Source organism: Phascolarctos cinereus, unplaced genomic scaffold (assembly GCF_003287225.1).
Source record: "Phascolarctos cinereus isolate Bilbo 61053 unplaced genomic scaffold, phaCin_HiC Scaffold_1;HRSCAF=81, whole genome shotgun sequence".
Taxonomy (NCBI): domain Eukaryota; kingdom Metazoa; phylum Chordata; class Mammalia; order Diprotodontia; family Phascolarctidae; genus Phascolarctos; species Phascolarctos cinereus.
The window spans coordinates 114,854,128-114,874,122 of record NW_027555514.1 but is presented as its reverse complement, the minus strand read 5'-3'; the positions used below and the strand labels follow the sequence as shown (position 1 = coordinate 114,874,122).

Sequence of the window (19,995 nt, the reverse complement as noted above, 5' to 3'; positions counted from 1 at the left end):
GGCTTTTGAGGTGTGTGTTGTATGTGTTGGGTTTGACTTTCTCAACCCTAGACTATGTAGTATACTTTTTCCCTCAGGGTATCCTGACCCCTTGATGTACTCCAAACAAATATTCAGGGGGTTGGTCAGTCCTGCGATAACTTGAGTCTCCTTCAGTTTTTGGCCAGAAGAGTAATAATAATGATCATGGTAACTGATATTTTATTGAACTTTCAAGTTTACAAAGCAATTTACATATATTATCTGTATGTTTGAGCCTCACAACAGCCCCCTGAGGCAGGCCTTGCTATTATCTTTATCTTATAGCCCAGAAACCTGAGGCTCAAAGAAAGAATTAGTGGTTTGCCCAAGGTCATGTGCTGAAGTTAAGTGTCTGAGGCAGGATTCAAACCCAGATCCTTCTGACTTTGAGTCCAATGTTCTATTTACCAGGTCAGGCTGCTTTTCATGGCAGGGGGAGGGGTGGTTGTGACTCTGAGGGAGAGTATGCAGAGGATGAGGATGCTTGGTGTGTTTGTGTACAAGGGGTATCCATGTATAAAGGAACCCTAAAATGGGGTCACGAGCAGTCAGACACGACTGACATGACTGAACAGCCCCAAAGTGTAAAGAACACTTGTTCTAGAATCAGACAACTTAAGTTTGAATCCTGGGGCTGACTTTTCCTTTTACCCTGAATGAACGGGAAGGAAACAAGCACTTATTAAACACCTACTGTGTTCCAGACACAGAGCTAAGCACTTTTTATAGATATCTCATCTGGTCCTCACAACCACACTGCAAGGTAGTTCTTAATTTCTGTTTTACAGTTGAAGAAAGTGAGGCAGAGGTCAAGTGACTAGCCCAGGGTCACACAGCTAGGAAGTGTCTGAAGTGAGATTTGAATTCAGGTCTTCCTGACTCCAGGCTCATTGTTCCCCCAGCTGCTTCTCTCAAACTCCCCTGAGCCTTAGCTTTTTCATCTTTGAGATAGGGATAATAATATTTGCAAGACCTACCTCCTGGGGTGGTTGAGAGGAAAACACCCTCTAGACAGCCAGTCAGTCAACAAGCTATTTGGTAAATGCCTTCTCTGTGCCAGGCCCTGTGCTAAGCCCTGAGGTTACAAAGAAAGGCAAATATAACCTCTGCTCTCAAGGAGTTCAAAGTCTAGTGGGGTAGCCAATATGCAAACAGCGATGCATAAACAAGCTGGAGATGGGACAAATAGAAGCTAACCCACTAGGCTTAGGAGGGAGCTGCTTGCAGCTAGGGGATCTTAGCTGAGATCTGAAGGAGACCAGGGAAGCATGAAATGGACATGAGGCAGGAGAGCTTTCCTGGCATTGGGGACAGTCAGGGAAAACACCAAATTGGGGGTGTCTATGTAAGGAACAGCAAGGGAGCCGGTGTTGCTGAATTATAGAGTGGACGGGTATAAGTATAAGAAAACTGGAAAGGAAGGAGGGAGGAGCCAGGTTATGAAGGGCTTTAGAAGCCAAACAGGATTTTATATTTGATCTTGGAAGACGTAATAGGGGAGTCACTGACCTTTATTGAATTGGAGGGGAGCCAGGTGGGGTGACATGACCAGAAACCTTCTTGTGTCCATGTGAGCTACAATTATTGTATGGTTGGGAGTATGGAAGAATTGGTAACTGGGTAGGCAGCGACTCCAGTAGGGCATCTCTTTTTATCTTGACAAATTCAGAGTGGTTGGCAGCTTCTTCTTCCCAGGCCCAGTGAGCCACCAAGCCCAGTGATAAAAGTCTCCACAGAAGAGAGATGTGGTGGGAAACAACACAGCTATGCCCATCTCTCCTCCTATACATAACTCAGCAGAGCAGAGACCAAACGACCTAAGCTGCTGTGATCACCACCCTCCCTCTAGAGAGGGGAGGAGTTGCTGTTGGCAGGAATCATAGTAATCTGTTCTCTTCCCACTAAGTTTAAGCTGCATCTTCTCCTGTTCAGGGCCAGGGAGGTGACTGCCCTGCTGTACTCTGCCCTCATTGGTCCCAGTCTGGATGTACAGTTCTGGGCACCACATTTTAGGAAGGATATTGACCAGCTAGCTGGAGAACATCCAGAAGATGGTGAGGGGATGGTGGGACATGTCTGACAAGGATCAGAGAAAGGAATTGGGGTTGTTTAGCCTGGAAAAGAGAGGATTAGGGAGGAGGGGAGGGAGAAGGGAACTTGATAACTGTCTTCAGATATTTTAAAGGGCTATCATGTGAAAAAAGAATTAGGGGCATCTAAGTGGCACAGTGGATAGAGCACTAGCCTTGGAGTCAGGAGGTCCTGAGTTCAAATCTGACCTGTGACACTAGCCATGTGGCCCTGGGCAAATCACTTAACCCTGTTGCCTCCAAAATAAATACAAGAAAGAAAGAAGAATTAGGCTTTGTCTGCTTAGAGCAGAGGGCAAAGCTAGGAGGAGTGGGTGAAAGCTTCAGAGAAGCAGATTTTAGCCTAATGTAAAGAAGAAAGAACTTCTAAAACTTAAGGATGTCCAAAAGTAGGATGGGCTACCTAGGGAGAAAGTGGATTTCACTTCACTGGAAGTCTTCAGGCAGAGAGTAGATGATCATGTATTATTGGGCTAGAATTCGTTTTCAGGTATTGGTATGGCCCTTGAGGTCCCTCCCCACTCTGGGAGTCTATGACTGAGCTTGCTCCTGCTCTGTCCCTGGCATGAGACCAGGGGTGAGGGGCTTGCCAATGACACCACCTTTTTCTTTATTTCAGGGAAGACTTGGAACTTTGACTTATAGCACAATTGGGATTAGGTAATTTATAGAAATGTTCTATATTTTGGAGGATGGGTGGCTCAATATAGTGTTTGCTAGTGCAAGAACTGCAGTCTAATCATGGCTCTGTCAATAACTAGCTGTGCGACTTTGGACTTCTCTGAACCTCAGTTTCCTCCTCTGTAGAAAAAGGAAGTTGGGTTTGGTGATGAGTAAGGTCCCTTTCAGCTTTAACATTCAATAAAGAATGACTACTCCCCAACCCCCCCCATCCTCCCAAAGAGGGCTACAATATCATTTCCTGTTTGTCTTTTACATCCCTAATATTTACTACAACAGTGCCTGGTGCATATTGGTTGTTTTGTAAATATTTGTTGATGACATCTACACCTCCATGACTCTCTGCCCTCAGCAGATCTTTGGGCACTGAGTCTATCTGGTTTCTGAAGAGTGAAATGAATCCCTGACACTTTTACCATTCCTGGCTCCCTCCTGAGATCATGAGCATACACAGCTCACTCTGTCTGTTTGGGATTGTGCCTTTGGTCCCTCTGGTTACTGGTAACTGAGCAGCAACTCCTGCCTAGGGTACCCCCTTTCATTCCCTCTATGTTGCTGGCACTTGTTGAGGTCTGAGTGCACCTGTCCTGGCTAAATCTGGAATAGTAGGGCCATTGTGGGCCAGACATTTAGTGCTATGAAGGATAGCTCTTCCTAAGGGGGTTCCTTAACTTCTTTTGGAATAAGAAAAAACACATCACTTCATAGTTATCTGGGTTTTTTAAAAAAAATTTGATGTTTTTTGCGAGCATCTCACTATCAGATCTATCTAGCTACCAAGTCACTTTTCACTTTTTGTATGGAGTCCACTTACTACAGAGTTGCTGTATAGTAGGGGTTGAAGAGCTATAGCCCCATTTCACAGATTGGAAAATCGATGCCTAGAGAGGAGAACAATTCCTGGATAGGGTATAAAGTTCAGTTGCCCCAGATGTTTCAGCCCTGAAGGGAAGACAGGTAGTCTATGTAGTGTTACAGAGGTAGATTCAGAGTTGGAAGCCCTAGGTTTGAGTATTGTCACTTATTAGTTGTGTGACCTTGGGCAAGTCATTTACTTTTCTAAATTTTATTTTCCTCATCACTAAAATGGGAATAGTAATACCTATAGTACTGACCTCCCTGGGTTATTGTGAGGAAAGCACTTTATGAATTATAGAGTGCTATTATAGGAAATGGGGAAATGGAAACTTGGTGCCATCGATGTCACTGGAAAATAGGAAGGATTCATGTATTCCCTCCTTATTTTTATGTGTGTTTTCTCCCAGTTCTCCTCCTGCCTGCCCAGTAGCCAGATTCACACATAACTGCCTTTGGTTCTTTTGATATAGTTTGAATATGTGTCTCAACACCTGGTGTTTGCCAACTGTATTCCCTTGATCCTGAAATTCTTCAATCAAAATATCTTATCCTACATCACAGCCAAAAACAGGTAACTGCATGATTGGATGAAAAACTATTTAAGTTTATTATTGTTCTCAATAATTTAGAATGTTTAATTTATGAAATTAAAAATTGTAATTAAAATAATAGATTATAAGTTTGCATTTGGAGTACTGATTTTAATAAATATTCATAGATTTTAATAATTGATATTGGTTATTAAGCCTACTATGGTCAAAGCACTGTGCTAAATGTTAGAGATACAAATAAAAAAAGACAGTTTCTCCTGTAAGAAGCTCCCCTTCTAACAGGAGGAGATAACATATAGAGGAGGTTTCAGTTGCAAGGCAGATGGTAATGTTTCTTCTTTAGTGTCAAGAAGCTTGTTACCTGTTCTATGCTCTGGGCACCTCGTGTAATAGATAATGCCTACTGGACACCCTGGGCAAAATTAGGATGAAGGCAGAGTTTGTGTTTTGTAAATTGAATAGAATTTTCTTTGTCTCTCATTTCCTTGAAACTTGCTTTTATTCCAAGCTCCCAGTCCTGGGTGGGCCCTGCTGACTCCGTTAACTAACTGTCACTTTTGAAAATTGACTTATAGGAATTTAGGTATTAACCCTTCCCAGACACATTTGTGTTTTAGTGGGCCACTTTGAAGGACCAAAAAGCCTTCAGAACTTAAAGAAATGAAACTCTAATGATGAATTTTAAGTATCCTAATAGGCACCTGGGAAGGATTTTTTTTGGGAGGTGAGATGGCCTTCTCATAAGACTGACCCTAGAAGAGGGTTGAATAGAAGAAAATAGAACCAGAAGTCAAATTAAGAAGGCGGTGCCTTGATGAGTAGGGATGGAAAAAACTGTGTGGATGGGTAGCTGGTGGGGGTATCAGCGTGGGAAATAGAGAACAATGTTATAGATTTCTTAGCTTTAATTCCAATTCTGAATGCATACATACTGCTAGGGATTCGTTCATCCCCAAAGCCAGGAGTTTCTGCAAACGTATCTGCTGTGCATCTGCTCCTTCATGATGTAAAGGAAGACAGTATGATGTAATCATAAGACCTTCTTTTAAATCCTGGCTCCACTGTATACTTTGTTTGACCTTGAGCAAATGACTTCCTTATTCTAAGCCTTGGTTTCCTCATCTGGGAAGTGAGAGAGCTAGATGAAATTATATCTAAGCTGGAAATCCTAGAGCCTTTGAATCATTCCAGTGCCTCAGCAAAATGCCTGGACCTCAGGAGCAGGAGAGGCCTAGAAATTCTTTCCTGGTCTTGCTTCTACCATTTTTCCCCTGCTCTGTGGCCAGAGTAGGCCCTTAAGGTTAAAAGGCAAGAGCAGCTGCTCTTCAAATGATGTGATCCAAGTGTTTAGTTATGGCAGAAACCTGCTTGCTTCTCACTTGTGAATCATAGGAGTTGTGTGAATGAACATCTATGGGTTTTAAGGAGGTGTTTTGAAAACAAAGAAAGTATTTTAGATCAAAAGGAATGGTTAGAGTTAAGCACTGATTGCAAGAAAAATGCATGACTACCAAGGCAGTGTAGAGGAGGAGGAGGAGGTTCTGCATATCAGCCCCTTCTCTTCATAGTGACTAAAATTTCACCCTTACCAAAGGCTTTTTGTTTTCTAAGAGTTCTCTAGAAAGGACTTTTTTCCATTAGGGAATGAACATTGACCCAAATCAAGATCTGAGTCTAGTTCTGGGCTCAACCAATTCTTAGTTCTGTGACTTCAAGCAAGCCATAAAGTCATAGAATTCGAGGGCAGAAAGGACCTTAGGGCTCATGCACACTGTATCATAGCATGAAGAGTAGAAGAGGTCCCTAGAGAGCATCTTGTTTGTCAGACTCTGGTGTTGTATACTTTCCTCTTCAAGAATGAAGAAAGTACTACAGCAACAACTTTTCAGTGATTCTCAAGCTTTTTGGCCTGAAGACCCCTTTACATTCTTAAAAATTGAGGACCCCTCAAAGAGTTTTTGTATACGTGGGTTATACTGTATTAGAATTTATGACATCTTAGTACTATTATGAAAATGGTTTTGACTTCTCAGCCCTTGAAAGGTTCTTAGGGACCTCAAGAGTCCCCAGAGCACTCTTTAAGAACCACCGCTTTAGACCGTAGGATCATGTCATCTCCCTCTCTGATCTCACTATAAGATGAAGATAACATGGGCCCTACTACCAAACAGGGGTATTGGGAGGATTAAATGAGATAATGGATGGGAGAGTGCTTTTGTAGGCTGAAAATATTTTACTCTATGTAAAGTAGTAGTATTAAAACAGAAATGAAAGCAAATGCCCCTGAGAGAAGTAATATATTAAACCTTTATCAATAGTTGGCAGCTTGTTGGAGATGAAGAAGGGGAAAGAGGACAGGTATATAGACAACTTTCTAAATGGATCAGCTCACTGAGATTAAGGCCCTTTGGAATGGGTCATTGGAAGGGTCAGTCTGGGGAGAGGGGAGCTTGAGAAGGAGTTTGAGATACTGGATGGAAAGGGCAATTCTGAGCAGGGAGCTATGGGCTCTGAAGGGCTATGAATGTGGAGAGATGTGGAGAAGGGCTGGGTGGGTTGGGTCCTAGTTCATTTTGGGGACTTAAACCTTTCTTGGCCCAAGGAAGACCCCACATCCCTCACTGGTAAGTGGCACCAGCAAGGTGCCTTGAACTGTAGGAGACACTCAGATATCTGTTTTAGTAAATTGAATTGCCCCTTAGACAAGGGTTGTTGCCTCTCCAAGGAAGAGACTAGACTGAGGAGCTCAGACTCCAGGATTCCCTTGTTGAACTCCCTGCTTTTCCAAGACACCCTGCCTATGTCCAAATGGACTCAGATCAGTGTTTTAAAAATCTCCTTTTGGATATTTTTGGCCTTTCCTCCATTAGATGTCCTCTGAATCCCTGTAATATTTCTGCAGTGTCACCCAATTTTAGGCCAGAGGAATTATATTTTTGTAGTGATGAACAAATAAGATAAGATATGGAAAATGCTTCTAAGTGTTTTAAGCTATGAAAACCCTAAAGCTGTCTGTCACCTGTTGTTATGATGATGATGATTATTGAAATGTGGGATTAGGTTCCTCTGGGAGGACTCTTAGAGGAGGTGAGTTTGTCCCGTTGAATCCACTTGTGACCTCACTGACAACTCACTGTCATATATTTCTCTCTCTCTCTCTCTCTCTCTCTCTCTCTCTCTCTCTCTCTCTCTCTCTCTCTCTCTCTCTCTTTCTGACTTGGAATGAATTGCAAGTTGAGGTGGTTTGGTTAAGTCACTTCCATAGGAAGAGGAAATAGCTATGTGGGTTTGTGCTGTGATTTTTTTTTTGTAATTGCTTTGATCAGAATTCCTTTTTTCTCAATTACATGTAAACAAAAATTTCTAATATTTGTTTTTAAAAATTTTGAGTTCCAAATTCTCTTTCTTTTCCTTCCCTCCCCCCCAACAAGACCAGTAATTTGATATAGATTACACATGTGCATTCATACAAAACATTTCCATTAGCCATATTGCAAAAGAAAATGCAGACCCCTACAAAAAGCCCCCAAGAATAATTAAGAAAGTTTAAAAAGTATGCTTCAATTTGCATTCAGACTCCATCAGTTCTTTCTCTGGAGATAGATAGCATTTTTCATCATAAGTCCTTCAGAACTATCTTGATCATGGTATGGCTGAGAATAGCTAAATCATTCATCATATAATATTGCTGTTACTGTGTACACTGTTCTCTCGGTCCTACTCATTTCACTTTGCATCAGTTCATGTAAGTCTTCCAAGGTTTTTCTGAAACCATCCTGCTTGTCTTATTATATTGTGACATTTTAAGAAATCTAAAACCTCTAAGATGAAATGTCTGCCGTCCTCAATCTAGAAAGGTTTTATCCGCAATGGATTTTTTTGGAAGTTAGAAAGACCTTTAGCAGCAGGGAATTCTTAGAAGCCTTTACAAGTACCAAGAATGGTACTTTTCGGCATTCTCAAATTTGCCATAACTTCTTGGGCAATTAAATGTTAAGGATAGCTCACTTGGGACCTCAGATTCTGCCTGGAGATAGACCCTTGAGCCCCTTTGGGCTTATGGCAAGCCTCTCTCGTAGACCACATCCAAAGAGGCAGAACCATATTTTTGAATAAGGCATTTGTGATTACTCTTTAGGATAATTCCATTTTTCTGAATGCTCCACTCCTCCCTACAATTTCTGTTCTGTAGGAAACAATATTCTTCATTATCCCAAACAGAGAAATAATAGCTTTTAAGCTTGGAATGTTTCTAATCATTGCCACTTCTGGAATTTTCTTAAAATTCATTTTTGGAAGGACATTGATAGGCTGGTCAGTATCCAAAGGAAGCTGAACAAGATGGCGGAGGGCCTTGAGACCATGCCATAGGAAGATTGGTTGAAGGACTTAGAGATGTTTTGCTTGGAAAAGAGAAGTCTTGGGAGATATGAATGTTGTTGTTGCTGAGTTATTTCAGTTGTGTCTTACTCTTTGGGACCCCATTTGGGGTTTTCTTGGCAAAGACACTGTAGTGGTCTACCATTTCTTTCTCATTTTCCAGATGAGGAAACTGAGGCAAACAGGGTTAAGTGACTTGCCCAGGGTCACACAGCTAATAAGTGTCTGAGGCCGGATTTGAACTTGGAAAGAGATATGATAGCTGCCTTCAAATATTGGAGAGCATATGCCTCAGAGACCAAACTGATAGGTCTAATAGGTGGAGGAAGCAGAAAGGCAAATTTCTGCTTGCTGTAGAGAAAAAATGCTTAACAAGTGTGTGTGTATATATATATATATATATATATATATATATATATATATATATATGTTGAAAAACAGAATGGGCTGTCTTCGAAAGTCATTAAACAAAGGTCTGAGGATCATTTAATGGAAGACATTTTAGAAAAGTTTTTGTTCAGGTACAGGTTGCACTAGGTGCCCTCTAATGTCCCTTCCACCTTTGAACTATCTCATACAAGGGCAATGCATTTCATTTGTGATTCGCTCTAGTTGTTGGGAAGTTTCTTTTTACATGGTGTCCAAATCTGCCTCCCGGTAACTTCTACCATTAGTTCTAGTTCTACTATATGAGACCAAATAAAAGCAACCTCTCTTCCATATCACAGATGGCTTAGAGTATTTGAGATATTTATTACATCCTTCTGAAGTTTTCAATTTTCCAGGTCAAATATTCCTAGATCATTCTACAGATCCTCTTTTTGCATGGTTTTGAGTCCCCTTACCACCCTGGTCACCCTCCACTGGATGTGCTCCCATTTGTTCCTCTCTAAATGTAAGAGAACCTAGAACTAGCTACAGTGTTATACGTGAGGTACGACCAGCCCAGGACTTTCACTTCCCTTGTTCCAGATCTAGATGCTGTAATATTGGTGCTTCAAACTACGTTCATTCTTTTGGTTCATTTGATCTTAGGCTACATCAGCATAACCATGTTTGTAGTCTATTTGAGGATGATGAGATGCCCACTGCTCATTGTTGCTTTTTACTGAGTTGTCACTGTAGGTACCCAGAAACTTGTGCTTTTGGGGAAAGCCTCAGACTTGAGAAAGGACCAACAAGAAGGGATGGGGAGAGGGTGTGGCTATTATAGGACCCCCTACCCAGTCAAAATTACACATTTCACATCTATGATGTCATTTTATCCATACAAAGTAGATCATAGGAGAGACAGCATGCTATAGTAGATAGAGGGCTTCTCTTGGAATCAGGAAGACCTGGGTTTCGAGCCCCATATCTGACATGCTGACTGTGTGATCCTGGGGAAGTCACTTAACCAGTCAGAATTCTAGACAGCTAATTCTCTAAGGCTCTAAATTTCAGAGAAGTTACTGCTCTGCATTCATAGAGAATGTTTTCTATACCAATTAAATCTCAGATCCAGCAACAACAACAAATAGGATTTAGAGATGTGAAGAACCTTTGAAATTAGACCCATATGTTCATTTTTACAAGAGAGGGTACTGAGGCCCAGAACGAGTGGAGGTGACCTTTCCAAGATGTCAGAGGTGTAGCAAAGTGAGACTTTGAACCCAGCTTCTCTGATTTGGGAGTCAGTCCTCTTGCACTCAGGTCATCTGATGCCATTGTACACATGAAAAAACTGAAGCATGGGGAAGTTTAAGCTGACCCTTCGAGCTGCTCAGATGCAAACATTTCAGATCTGTGGCTCAGTGCAGCCACATGCCCTGAGTGTTCAGCCCTCAGCTATTTCAGTTTCTGACTCACGCGTGCTGTACTGTGGGCCTCCACCAACTCAGTCTTCCATCTGTGTAGGGGACATATCCTATTACCCTACTTGAACTGCCAGATTGGCCCTGGTTATAAGAAGCCAATCCTTCCTTTATCCCCTTGTCCCCACTCAAAGCTTTTGCTTCAGAGATGGCACAGAAAGAGTGTCTTGGCTTCCTTGGAGTCACACTGAGAAGCTGCTGGCTTTGGAAAGAGCTGCTGTAAGAGGCCCAGGAAAGCATGTATCCTCCCTCAGCCTTCCACACTGGGATGTGCTAGCTATCTGGCTGCAGCCTACCTTTCCAGTCTTTCATCACATTTCTCTCCTTCACAAAGTTTATGTTCCAGCAAGCTACTTGCTGTTCCCTAGACCTGGCATCATCTCCCACCTCCATGTCTTTGTACATGCCTGGAGTGAACTCCATTCTCCCCTCCACTTCTTAGCATCCCTAGCTTCCTTCAAGCTAGGCTCATGTACCATCTAGTATGAGAAGCCTTTCCTGGCCCTCTTCATTATTTCACATTCTCTCCCTCTTCTTCAAGTTATCAGGTATATACATATCTGTTAAGAAGTTGTAGCCTCCCAATAGAATGTAACCTCCTTGAGGGCAAAAACTGTTTTTCATTCTCTCTGTATCCTCAGTGCTTTGCACATAGTAGGTCCTCAATAAATACTTATTGAATTGGGTTGTTTGGCTTTGGGAAATGTCTCTATGAATCTATCTATACAACTTAAAAAAAAAACCTATCGTGTATCAGTAGTTTCTAGTCCTCTTTACCCATCCAGGAGAGACTGGTTCTGGAAGTTGTCCTTTTAGGTTCATAGAATGGGGCAAATGGCCATGGCTTGCTGCTGGCCTCTGCCTGTACAATGGGCAGCGCAGAAGGCAATGGGATCCTGGTGGGAGAAGTATCTTTGTGACCTTCTCACTCTTCTACTGGTATGCTTCCTTAATGCTGCTCCTCTTCATTTCTTCTCTTTCTAGCATCTCAGTCCTGGATTATCCCTCCTGTACCATCCACGATTTGCCAGACCTTACTGCTGAAAGCCTGGTAAGGAAAAGGGGATTTTGTAAGCCTTGAAATAGATGTGTTTGAAGAAGGTGGCATTTGCTCCTCATTCTTTCTGTGTCTTAGTGATTGCTCAGTTTTAAAGGTAAAGGTATGCAGGAAAAAGCTTGGAGAATAAAACAGTGAGCCAATATTTATATAGTGCTTTAAGATCGGTAAAACACTTGACATATTTAATTTTTTTTGTTCCCCACGACCATTCTACAATTAGGTATAATTATGTTATTGTTGTTGTCGTTCAGTCATTTCAGTTGTGTCCAACTCTTAATGATCTTGTTTGGGGTTTTCTTGGCAAAGATACTGGAGTGGTTTGCCATTTCCTTCTCCAGTTCATTTTATGATGAGGAACTGAGGCCAACAAGGTTAAGTGACTTTCCCAGGGTCATACAGCTCATAAGTGTCTGAGCCCGGATTTGAACTCATGAAGATGAGTCTTCCTGATTGCAAAACCTGTGCTCTATCCACTCCACAATCCAGCTGTCCCTAGGTATAATTATTATCCACCCCCATTTTACAGATGAGAAAACCGAGGTTGTGAGGTCAAGAAACTTAGCCAGGATCACACAGCCAGTATGTTTCTGAAGTCTACATCTTTTCTGACTACAAGTCTGATGCCACGCTTTGTCAAACAAGAGCAACATAAATAGGTAATGAGGCAGAGAAGCTAATTTTGGTGAATGAGGGGGAAAGCATTACAGAGTTGAATATATCATTTGATTGACAGATATGTAAGAGAGAGTAAAAGGATCAATGAATAAATACTGTACAATTAATAAATAGAAAGCTATTATGATATAATGGAGAAAGCTTTACATGGAATCATTAGGCTAGGATCACGATGCCCCTTGTATTGCAGTCCTGGCTCTACCATTTACTAGATGTGTGCCTTTGGCCAAATCACTTACCCACTCTTTGCCAGTTTTCCCATCTAAAAAAGGGGAGATTATAATGCCTTTGGTAAATTCCCCTCCCTCCTCTCCAGGGTCTATGAGAAATAAATATATATGGAGGGCTATATGCATGTATATGTAAAAAGGAATATGAAAGCACTATATAAAGATGTCAATTACAAGAGCACGGTATTTGTCATCATCATCATTAATGGTTTTTATTACTTCCAAAGATCTGTGGCTGTATCACTGGTGGTACTTCTTTTTTTTGTAATTTTTTTTAACATTTTTATTTAAAGCTTTGAGTTCCAAATTCTATTACTGCCTCTTCTCCCCACTCCCTTAGATGGTAAGCAATCAGATATAGGTTATACATGTGCAATTATGTAAAACATTTCCATATTAGTCATTTTGTACATGAAGACTCAAATAAAAGAAGAAAATGAAAGAAAGTGAAAAAAAGCATGCTTCAGTCTGTATTCAGTCAGTATCAATTCTTTTCTCTGGAGACAGATAGTATGCTTCATCATTAGTCCTTTGGGATTATTTTAGAGTGTTGTATTTCTGAGAATAGCTAAGTCGTTCACAATTCTTCATCAAACAGTATTGCTGTTAACTTTGTACAATATTCACCTGGTTCTGTTGACTTCACTATGCATCAGTTCATGTAAGTCTTTCCAGGTTTTTCTGAAATCTTCCTACTTGTCATCTTTTTCTAAAAAATTAATTTATTTATCTTTAGTTTTCAACATTCACTTCCACAAGATTTTGAGTTCCAGATTTTCTCCCCATCTCTCTCCCCTCCCCTATGATGGCATGCATTCTGATTACCCCTTCTCCCAATCTGCCCTCCTTTCTATCACCTCTCCCTTCTCTTATCCCCTTCCCCTCCTATTTTCCTGTAGGGTAAGATAGATTTCTATACCCCATTGCCTGTGTATCTTATTTCCCAGTTGCATATAAAAACAATTTTTAACATTCGTTTTTTAAAACTTTGAGTTCCAAATTCTCTCCCTTCCTCCCTCCCCACCTACTCTCATTGAGAAGGCAGGCAATTAAATATAGGTTATACATGTGTAGTTATGTAAAACACTTCCATAATAGTTATGTTGTGAAAGATTAGATTTCCCTCCATCTGATCCCACCCTCCCATTTATTCTATTGTCTCCTTTGACCCTGTCCCTCGAAAGTGTTTGCTTCTGATTACCCCCTTCCCCAATCTGCCCTCCCTTTCTTATCCCCTTTTGCACTACTTTCCTGTAGGGTAAGGTAGATTTCCATACCCAATTGAGTGTGTATGTTATTCCCTCCTTACTGCTTATCATTTCTTATAGCACAATAATAATCCATTATAATCATGTACCACAGCTTGTTTACCCATTCCTTAGTTAATTGGTATCCCTTGTTAGCCACCACAAAAAGAGTTGCTATAAATATTCCCCCCCCCTTTTTTTTTGATGTCTTTGGGATATAGACCAGTTTTATAGCCCTTTGGGCATAGTTCCAAATTGCTTTCCAGGATGGTTGGATCAATTCATAACTCTACCAGCAGTGCATTAGTGTCCCAATTTTCCCACATCCCCTCTAACATCCAACGTTTTCCTTTTTTGTCATAATAGCCACTCTGATAGTTGTAAGGTGATACCTTAGAGTTACTTTAATTTGTGTTTCTCTGATCAATAGTGACTTAGAGCATTTTTTCATATGACTATAGATAGCTTTGATTTCTTTGTCTTATAACTGCCTGTTCATATCCTTTTACCATTTATCAATTGAGGAATGGCTTATATTTTATAAATTGGGCTCAGTTCTCTATATATCAGAGATATTTTTTGCAAATTTTTTTTCTCAGTTTTCTGCTTTCCTTATAATTTTGGTTACGGTGGTTTTGTTTGTGCAAAAACTTTTTAATTTTGTGTAATCAAAATTATCTATTTTACATTTTGTAACACTCTCTGCATCTTCTTTGGTCCTAAATTCTTTCCTTATCCATAAATCTGACAGTCAAACTATTCCATGCTATCTTAATTTGCTTATGATATCACCCTTTCTGTGTAAATCATGTACCCATTTTGACCTTATCTTAGCATATAGTGTGACATGTTGGTCTATACCTAGTTTCTGCCATACTGTTTTCCAGTTTTCCCAGCAGTTTTTGGTCAGATAATGAGTTTTTTGTTTCAAAAGCTAAGGATCTTTGGGTTTATCACATACTAGATTACTATGGTCATTTACTATGATGTAATTTGTACCTAATCTGTCCACTGATTCCATTCTATTGCTTAGCCAGTACCAGATTGTTTTGATAATTACTGTTTTATAAAACATTTTGAGATCTGGTATGCCTAGAACTGGTGGGTACTTCTGCCAATCAAGACCGTCATTCCTTATACCTTAGGAGATTGTCTAATGAGGCAAAAAATTTGTCACTTGGTGACTAACCCTTTAGTGACAAATCTCTGCACTTAGTACAGCAGAACGAATAAGTACCAAAGAGAATTGTGAGTAAGGATGAATCATGGAGCTGAATTTGTGCCAACATTTTGGCTGAACAGCACATAACTTTTCCTGGCCCTGTACTGTTAAGCTGTTATCATATGGTCTTCCTAGAGGACATACGCAAGCCTTTTTCTTCCTAATGTTTAGTGTAAATGATGTGTGCTCTATAGAAAACATTTTGCTCTAAACCTCCTGAGGAAACATTGGCTAAAGTTATTGAGGAAGTGACCTGGGAAGTTATTATTCATACAAATGAACTTGGATTCCTAGCATAGGCAGTCCCTGACTTCAATTCAGTCCAATTTGTGCACCTAGACACTAGGAATACAAAGAACAAAGCAGCCCCTGTCCTCAAGTTGCTTACATTCTACCTGGGGTGTGTGGGATCTCAAATTTAAATAGGTAATTCAATTCAGCAACTATGTATTAAGCATCTGCTGTGTGCCTACATATTCTGTGTGAGTGTGGGTGGAGGGAACATAGCACAGGGGAGCTCTTGGTATTAGATAGAAAAAGATAAACATGAATTGGCCTCTACCCTCAAGGGCCTTATATTCTACTGGGCAGAAACAGCACAGGAAAGTAAATGCAAAATATATTCAAAATAAATACCAACTAATTTAATTCTGCTGGGGGGGAGGGGAGGAGCATTAAGTGTGAGCAGGGGAAGTTTCCTATTGGAGGTAACATGTGAACTAAGTTTTGAAGGAAGCTAGGGATTCCAAGATGGAGAGATAAGGAGGGCATGTATTCTAGGCATAGGGAATAGTCTATGCAGAGACTAGATGGAAGATGGAGGCTGAGGTGAAATACTGAATTTGGGAAACAGCAAACGGTCCATTTGGGAAGAGCAGTAGTGCTGATGAAGGGGAATAATTTGCAATAAGCCTAGAAAGATAGTCTGGAGCCAGAGGAGGAGTTTGTGTTTTATCCTAGAGGCAATAGGAAGCACCTTACAAAGAACTTGCATCTAGAACATAAGGGAAAGAGCCTTGATTCTGGATTTGGAGGACCTGTGTTCAAATCCCACCAATGTTGCTATCTGTGTGGTGGTCTTGTGCAAGTCACTGAACATCCCCCAGAGATTGTTTCCTCATCTGTTAGATGGGAGGGAGGGGGATAGATCAGATGGACTCTAGATCTAAGGTCCTATAACCCAGAAATGGGATGCTGAGTCCAAAGGATCTACCTCAACTCCCATGGGAACAACCTGCCCCTGTTCTCCAATTCATTGTACCTGGGGGGGGAAGGGATGTGAGGGGGTGTGCCTTTGTGTGACCTAGAGAGACACCTTTTCCTATGCAAACATAGAAAAGTATCATCACTTCTGAGATTTCATAAACTCACAGAATGTGAAACCTGGAAAGACTGCAGACATCACAGAATTGGAAGGAACCTCAGAGGCCACATAGTTCAACCTGTACCTGAATCTAATTTCTTCAGCACACCCAACACTTTGTCATCTGGCCTTTGCCTGAGAGACCTCCAGAGAGGGGGGGACTCACTACCTCCTGAGGCAGCCGATTTCTCCTTTTGAATAATTCTACTTGTTACAAAGATTCCCCCCCACCCCAAATCAAGTCTGGATTTGCCTATTGGCTGCTACCACCCATTACTCCTGATCTGCACTCCAGTAAAAAGTAGTAATAGTCTAATCCTTCTTTTAACATAACAGCGCTTCAGATACTTGAAGATAGCTATTCTGTTTCCCCCTAAACAGGCAGGCCAAACATCTCTCATTCCTTCGAGCTATCTCTAGCTGATTGACAGTTCCTTTGCAGTCCCAGTCATCCTCCTCTGGACATTTCTCTAGCTTCTCAATGTCCTTAGTACCTTTAAGTAGTATATACTTCTGTAAGTAGAACCTTATAGTATATAGTATATATTATAGTATATACTATATACATACTTTAAGTAGTATATACTTTATAATATATACTATATAGTATATACTATAGCATATACTTTAAGTAGTATAGTATATAGTATATATATATAGTATATATTATGGTATATAGTATATAGTACCTTCTATAAAGGTACCAGTAGTAGCTTTTATATAGAAAGGTGATGTATGTATGTGTGTGTGTTCACACACACACACACACACACACACACACACATTATACAGAGAGCTACATAGATTCTTTAATAGATCTGTGATCTTATTGACATGTCTACTTCTCTCACTCAGGGTTGCAGATCATAGTGCATCCATACCCTCTTCTCTTGAATAGGAATAAAAGCTACATGAGGGCAAGACTTTCCTTTTTGTTTTTTTACCTCCAACACGTGGCATAGTGTCCTGTTCCTAATAGATCCTCAATGAATGCTTGTTGACTGGTTGGTTGCTTGCTTCTTGTCCCAGCCAGTTCTCACCCTCATCTTCCTACTTCTGTGTACAGCTCTTAATCGGTAATGTATTGCAGCCTGCTCCTATTCACTATGTGCCAAAAAAAGGCTTTAATTAGTTCAGAGAGGAAACTTCTCTTAATGTAAATAAATATAGAGCATAGAAATGATAATTTGCAACTATGCTGGAACGTTAGCCAGATTCTGTCATCTCCTGCCTCCCAGCCTATTCTGCCATACTTCTGCAAAAGCCTGTCATCCCTATAGTAACTTACCTTTGAAGTAGGGAGGACTTGTATTCCTGGAATCCAAATGAGTTTTACCATACAAACAATGTTACATGTGGCGTGTGAGGAACGTTGGAGATGACATATACGCTGTAGCTTCAAGAAGCGTGTGTGGGCTAGCCTGGGAACCTAACTACGATTCCTAATGTTATTCCTATGGAAATATGAATCCTGAGTGTCAAATGACCAACTTGTTTGTCCTTCATTTGACTTGTGCCTAAATTGGATTTAAATGTGCAAAGTTGTCAGCCTCACTCTCTTTTCCTGAGTCATCGAAGTCCAGTGGCAGGACAAAAGTCAAGATAACCAGTGATGGCCCAGGATGCAGTGGACAACCTTGGCATCTTTGATGCCCGACACCTGCTTCAGCTGCCTTCATGGGTGTTGGAACAAATTGTTCTCATCCTCCCGTTCTACCAGGGAAGATCTTCACTTGCTTGGGGTAGACACCCCCCCAACTCACTGACAGGTTTGAGTCCAGTCTGTTCCCCCAACCTGGTTTAGCCCATCTACTGGGACGGTTAACTGAGGTGTGGCCGCTGCTCCTGCTACAGCTTCTTGGAGCCACAGGTGAGAGCTGGGTGAATCAGATGGACACCAAAGGTGGATAACCACCCCTGAAGAGGGCTCAGTAAATCCTCAAGTCCTCCTAAATACCTTATACTCTGATTTACAAATAAGCTTTTAGAATATAGACCAATTGGTAAGTTGAAGATGGAGTAAAGTTTTTTCAGATCTCAGTATAACTCTCTGAGAGGCAAATTTAAAATGAACTTCATATGGGAAATTGTTGTACTTTCTAAGGCTTTGAGAATAAGAGACTGAACAAACCAATATATCTATGGGTTTGATGCTAGAATTTGGCTTCAAGCCAGAATAAGTAGGATTTCCAAATTTCCTATGAAGCAACAGTGTCACCTGGTGGTCAGAGTTGGTGACTACAGCTTTTTATTTCCCATTCTTACTCACCAGAGCTGGACAATAACAAAAGTGACTAAGTTGAAGGTCACCTATTTACTGGTGACCTTTCATGATAGCAAATTATTGTGTTATTTGTGATGATGCTTAGGTTCTCAACATAATGGATTTTTAAAAATTTAATTCATGGCTGCTGCCCTCCTGACACTATGAGAACATCAAAGAGGATGATTTAAAATAACAATAACTTGGGGCAGCTAGGTGGTGCAGTGGATAGAGCACCGGCCCTGAAGTCAGGAGGACCTGAGTTCAAATGCGACCTCAGACCGAACACTTGACACTTACTAGCTGTGTGACCCTGGGCAAGTCACTTAACCCCAATTGCCTTAAAAAAACAAATAAAAAACCATAAAATAACAATAATAACTAGCCTTGGAATGAAAAATGTAAACACAAGAGAAGGAAGGAAATGAATATTTATTCAACACCTGTTGTTTGCCACACACTGGGTTAAGTGCTTTACAAAAATTTTCACAACAATCCTAGATGATACAGTTGAGGAAAATGAGGCAGAAAGGAGTCAAGTGACTTGCCCAGAGTCACACAGCTAGTAAATGTTTGAGGCTAGATTTGAATTTGAGTTTTTATAACTCTAGTTTTCCTACTTTATTATTATGCCAGGGTCAATAAATGGCATGTTGATTTTAGCTGTTGTGTAGGTTTGAAGACAGCTAGGCAGCATAGTGGATAGAATGCCAGGCTTGGAGTCAGGAAGACCTGAGTTCAAATCCATCCTCAGACACTTAACTAAGCTGTATGACCCTGGGCAAGTCATTTAACCCTCTTTGCCTTAGTTACTCATCTATAAAATGGGCTGGAGAAAGAAATGACAAACCATTTTGCCAAGAATACCCCAAATGGGGTCACAGAGAATCAAACACAATCGAAAAATGATTAAACAACAACAGAGGTTTAGATCAACTTAGAATTTAGAAAACTAGCTTCACTGCAAGTCAATTTGTCCCAATTCTCGATTTGAAATATAACATGGTTCATGGAGAGCTCCCATTTTATCATAACTTTCTTTTTCTTTTTTCTTCTTTTTAAGCTCAAGAAGACTGCATTCTTACCCCTAGTGATAGTTCAAAGAAAGTAGAGGGAGTCAAGGGAGTAATGGAAAGATGGGGGAAAAGGATAAAGTCATAAAATGTTAGAGCTGAAAGTAGTCTTGGAGATCATCTACTCTAACCACTAACCAACTATGTAACTTTGATCAAGCTATTTAATTTGGGGGGGAGGAGCTGAATTTCCTAATTCGAAATTAGAATTTAGACTTGGTAATCTCTAAGAGTCCTTTCAGTTATAACATCCTATGGATTTAAGAGAAGTTTTATCAATATTTGCTTAACAAACAATACGGGATATCTGGCACCATAAGAAGCAATTGATGGGAGATTTTACTAAACAATCTGCTTGGAAGATTTGAAATCGATTAGATTTAACGTGTAGCATATGTTTCTCTGAAAGAGTCAATTCCCAACTGATC

At 40.6% G+C, this 19,995-nt stretch overlaps 1 protein-coding gene across 4 annotated transcripts in view; it reads left to right on the top strand.

Annotated features, from left to right (window-relative positions):
• Positions 1-19,995, top strand: part of STRIP2 (striatin interacting protein 2) — an 85,572-nt gene that overhangs the window by 45,912 nt on the left and 19,665 nt on the right. For all 4 annotated transcript variants that reach the window (XM_021002311.2, XM_021002314.2, XM_021002312.2 and 1 more), the window contains 2 exons: positions 4,121-4,221; positions 11,419-11,485. In XM_021002311.2, coding sequence (XP_020857970.1) covers positions 4,121-4,221; positions 11,419-11,485 — 168 coding nt within the window. The remainder of the gene's footprint in view (positions 1-4,120; positions 4,222-11,418; positions 11,486-19,995) is intronic.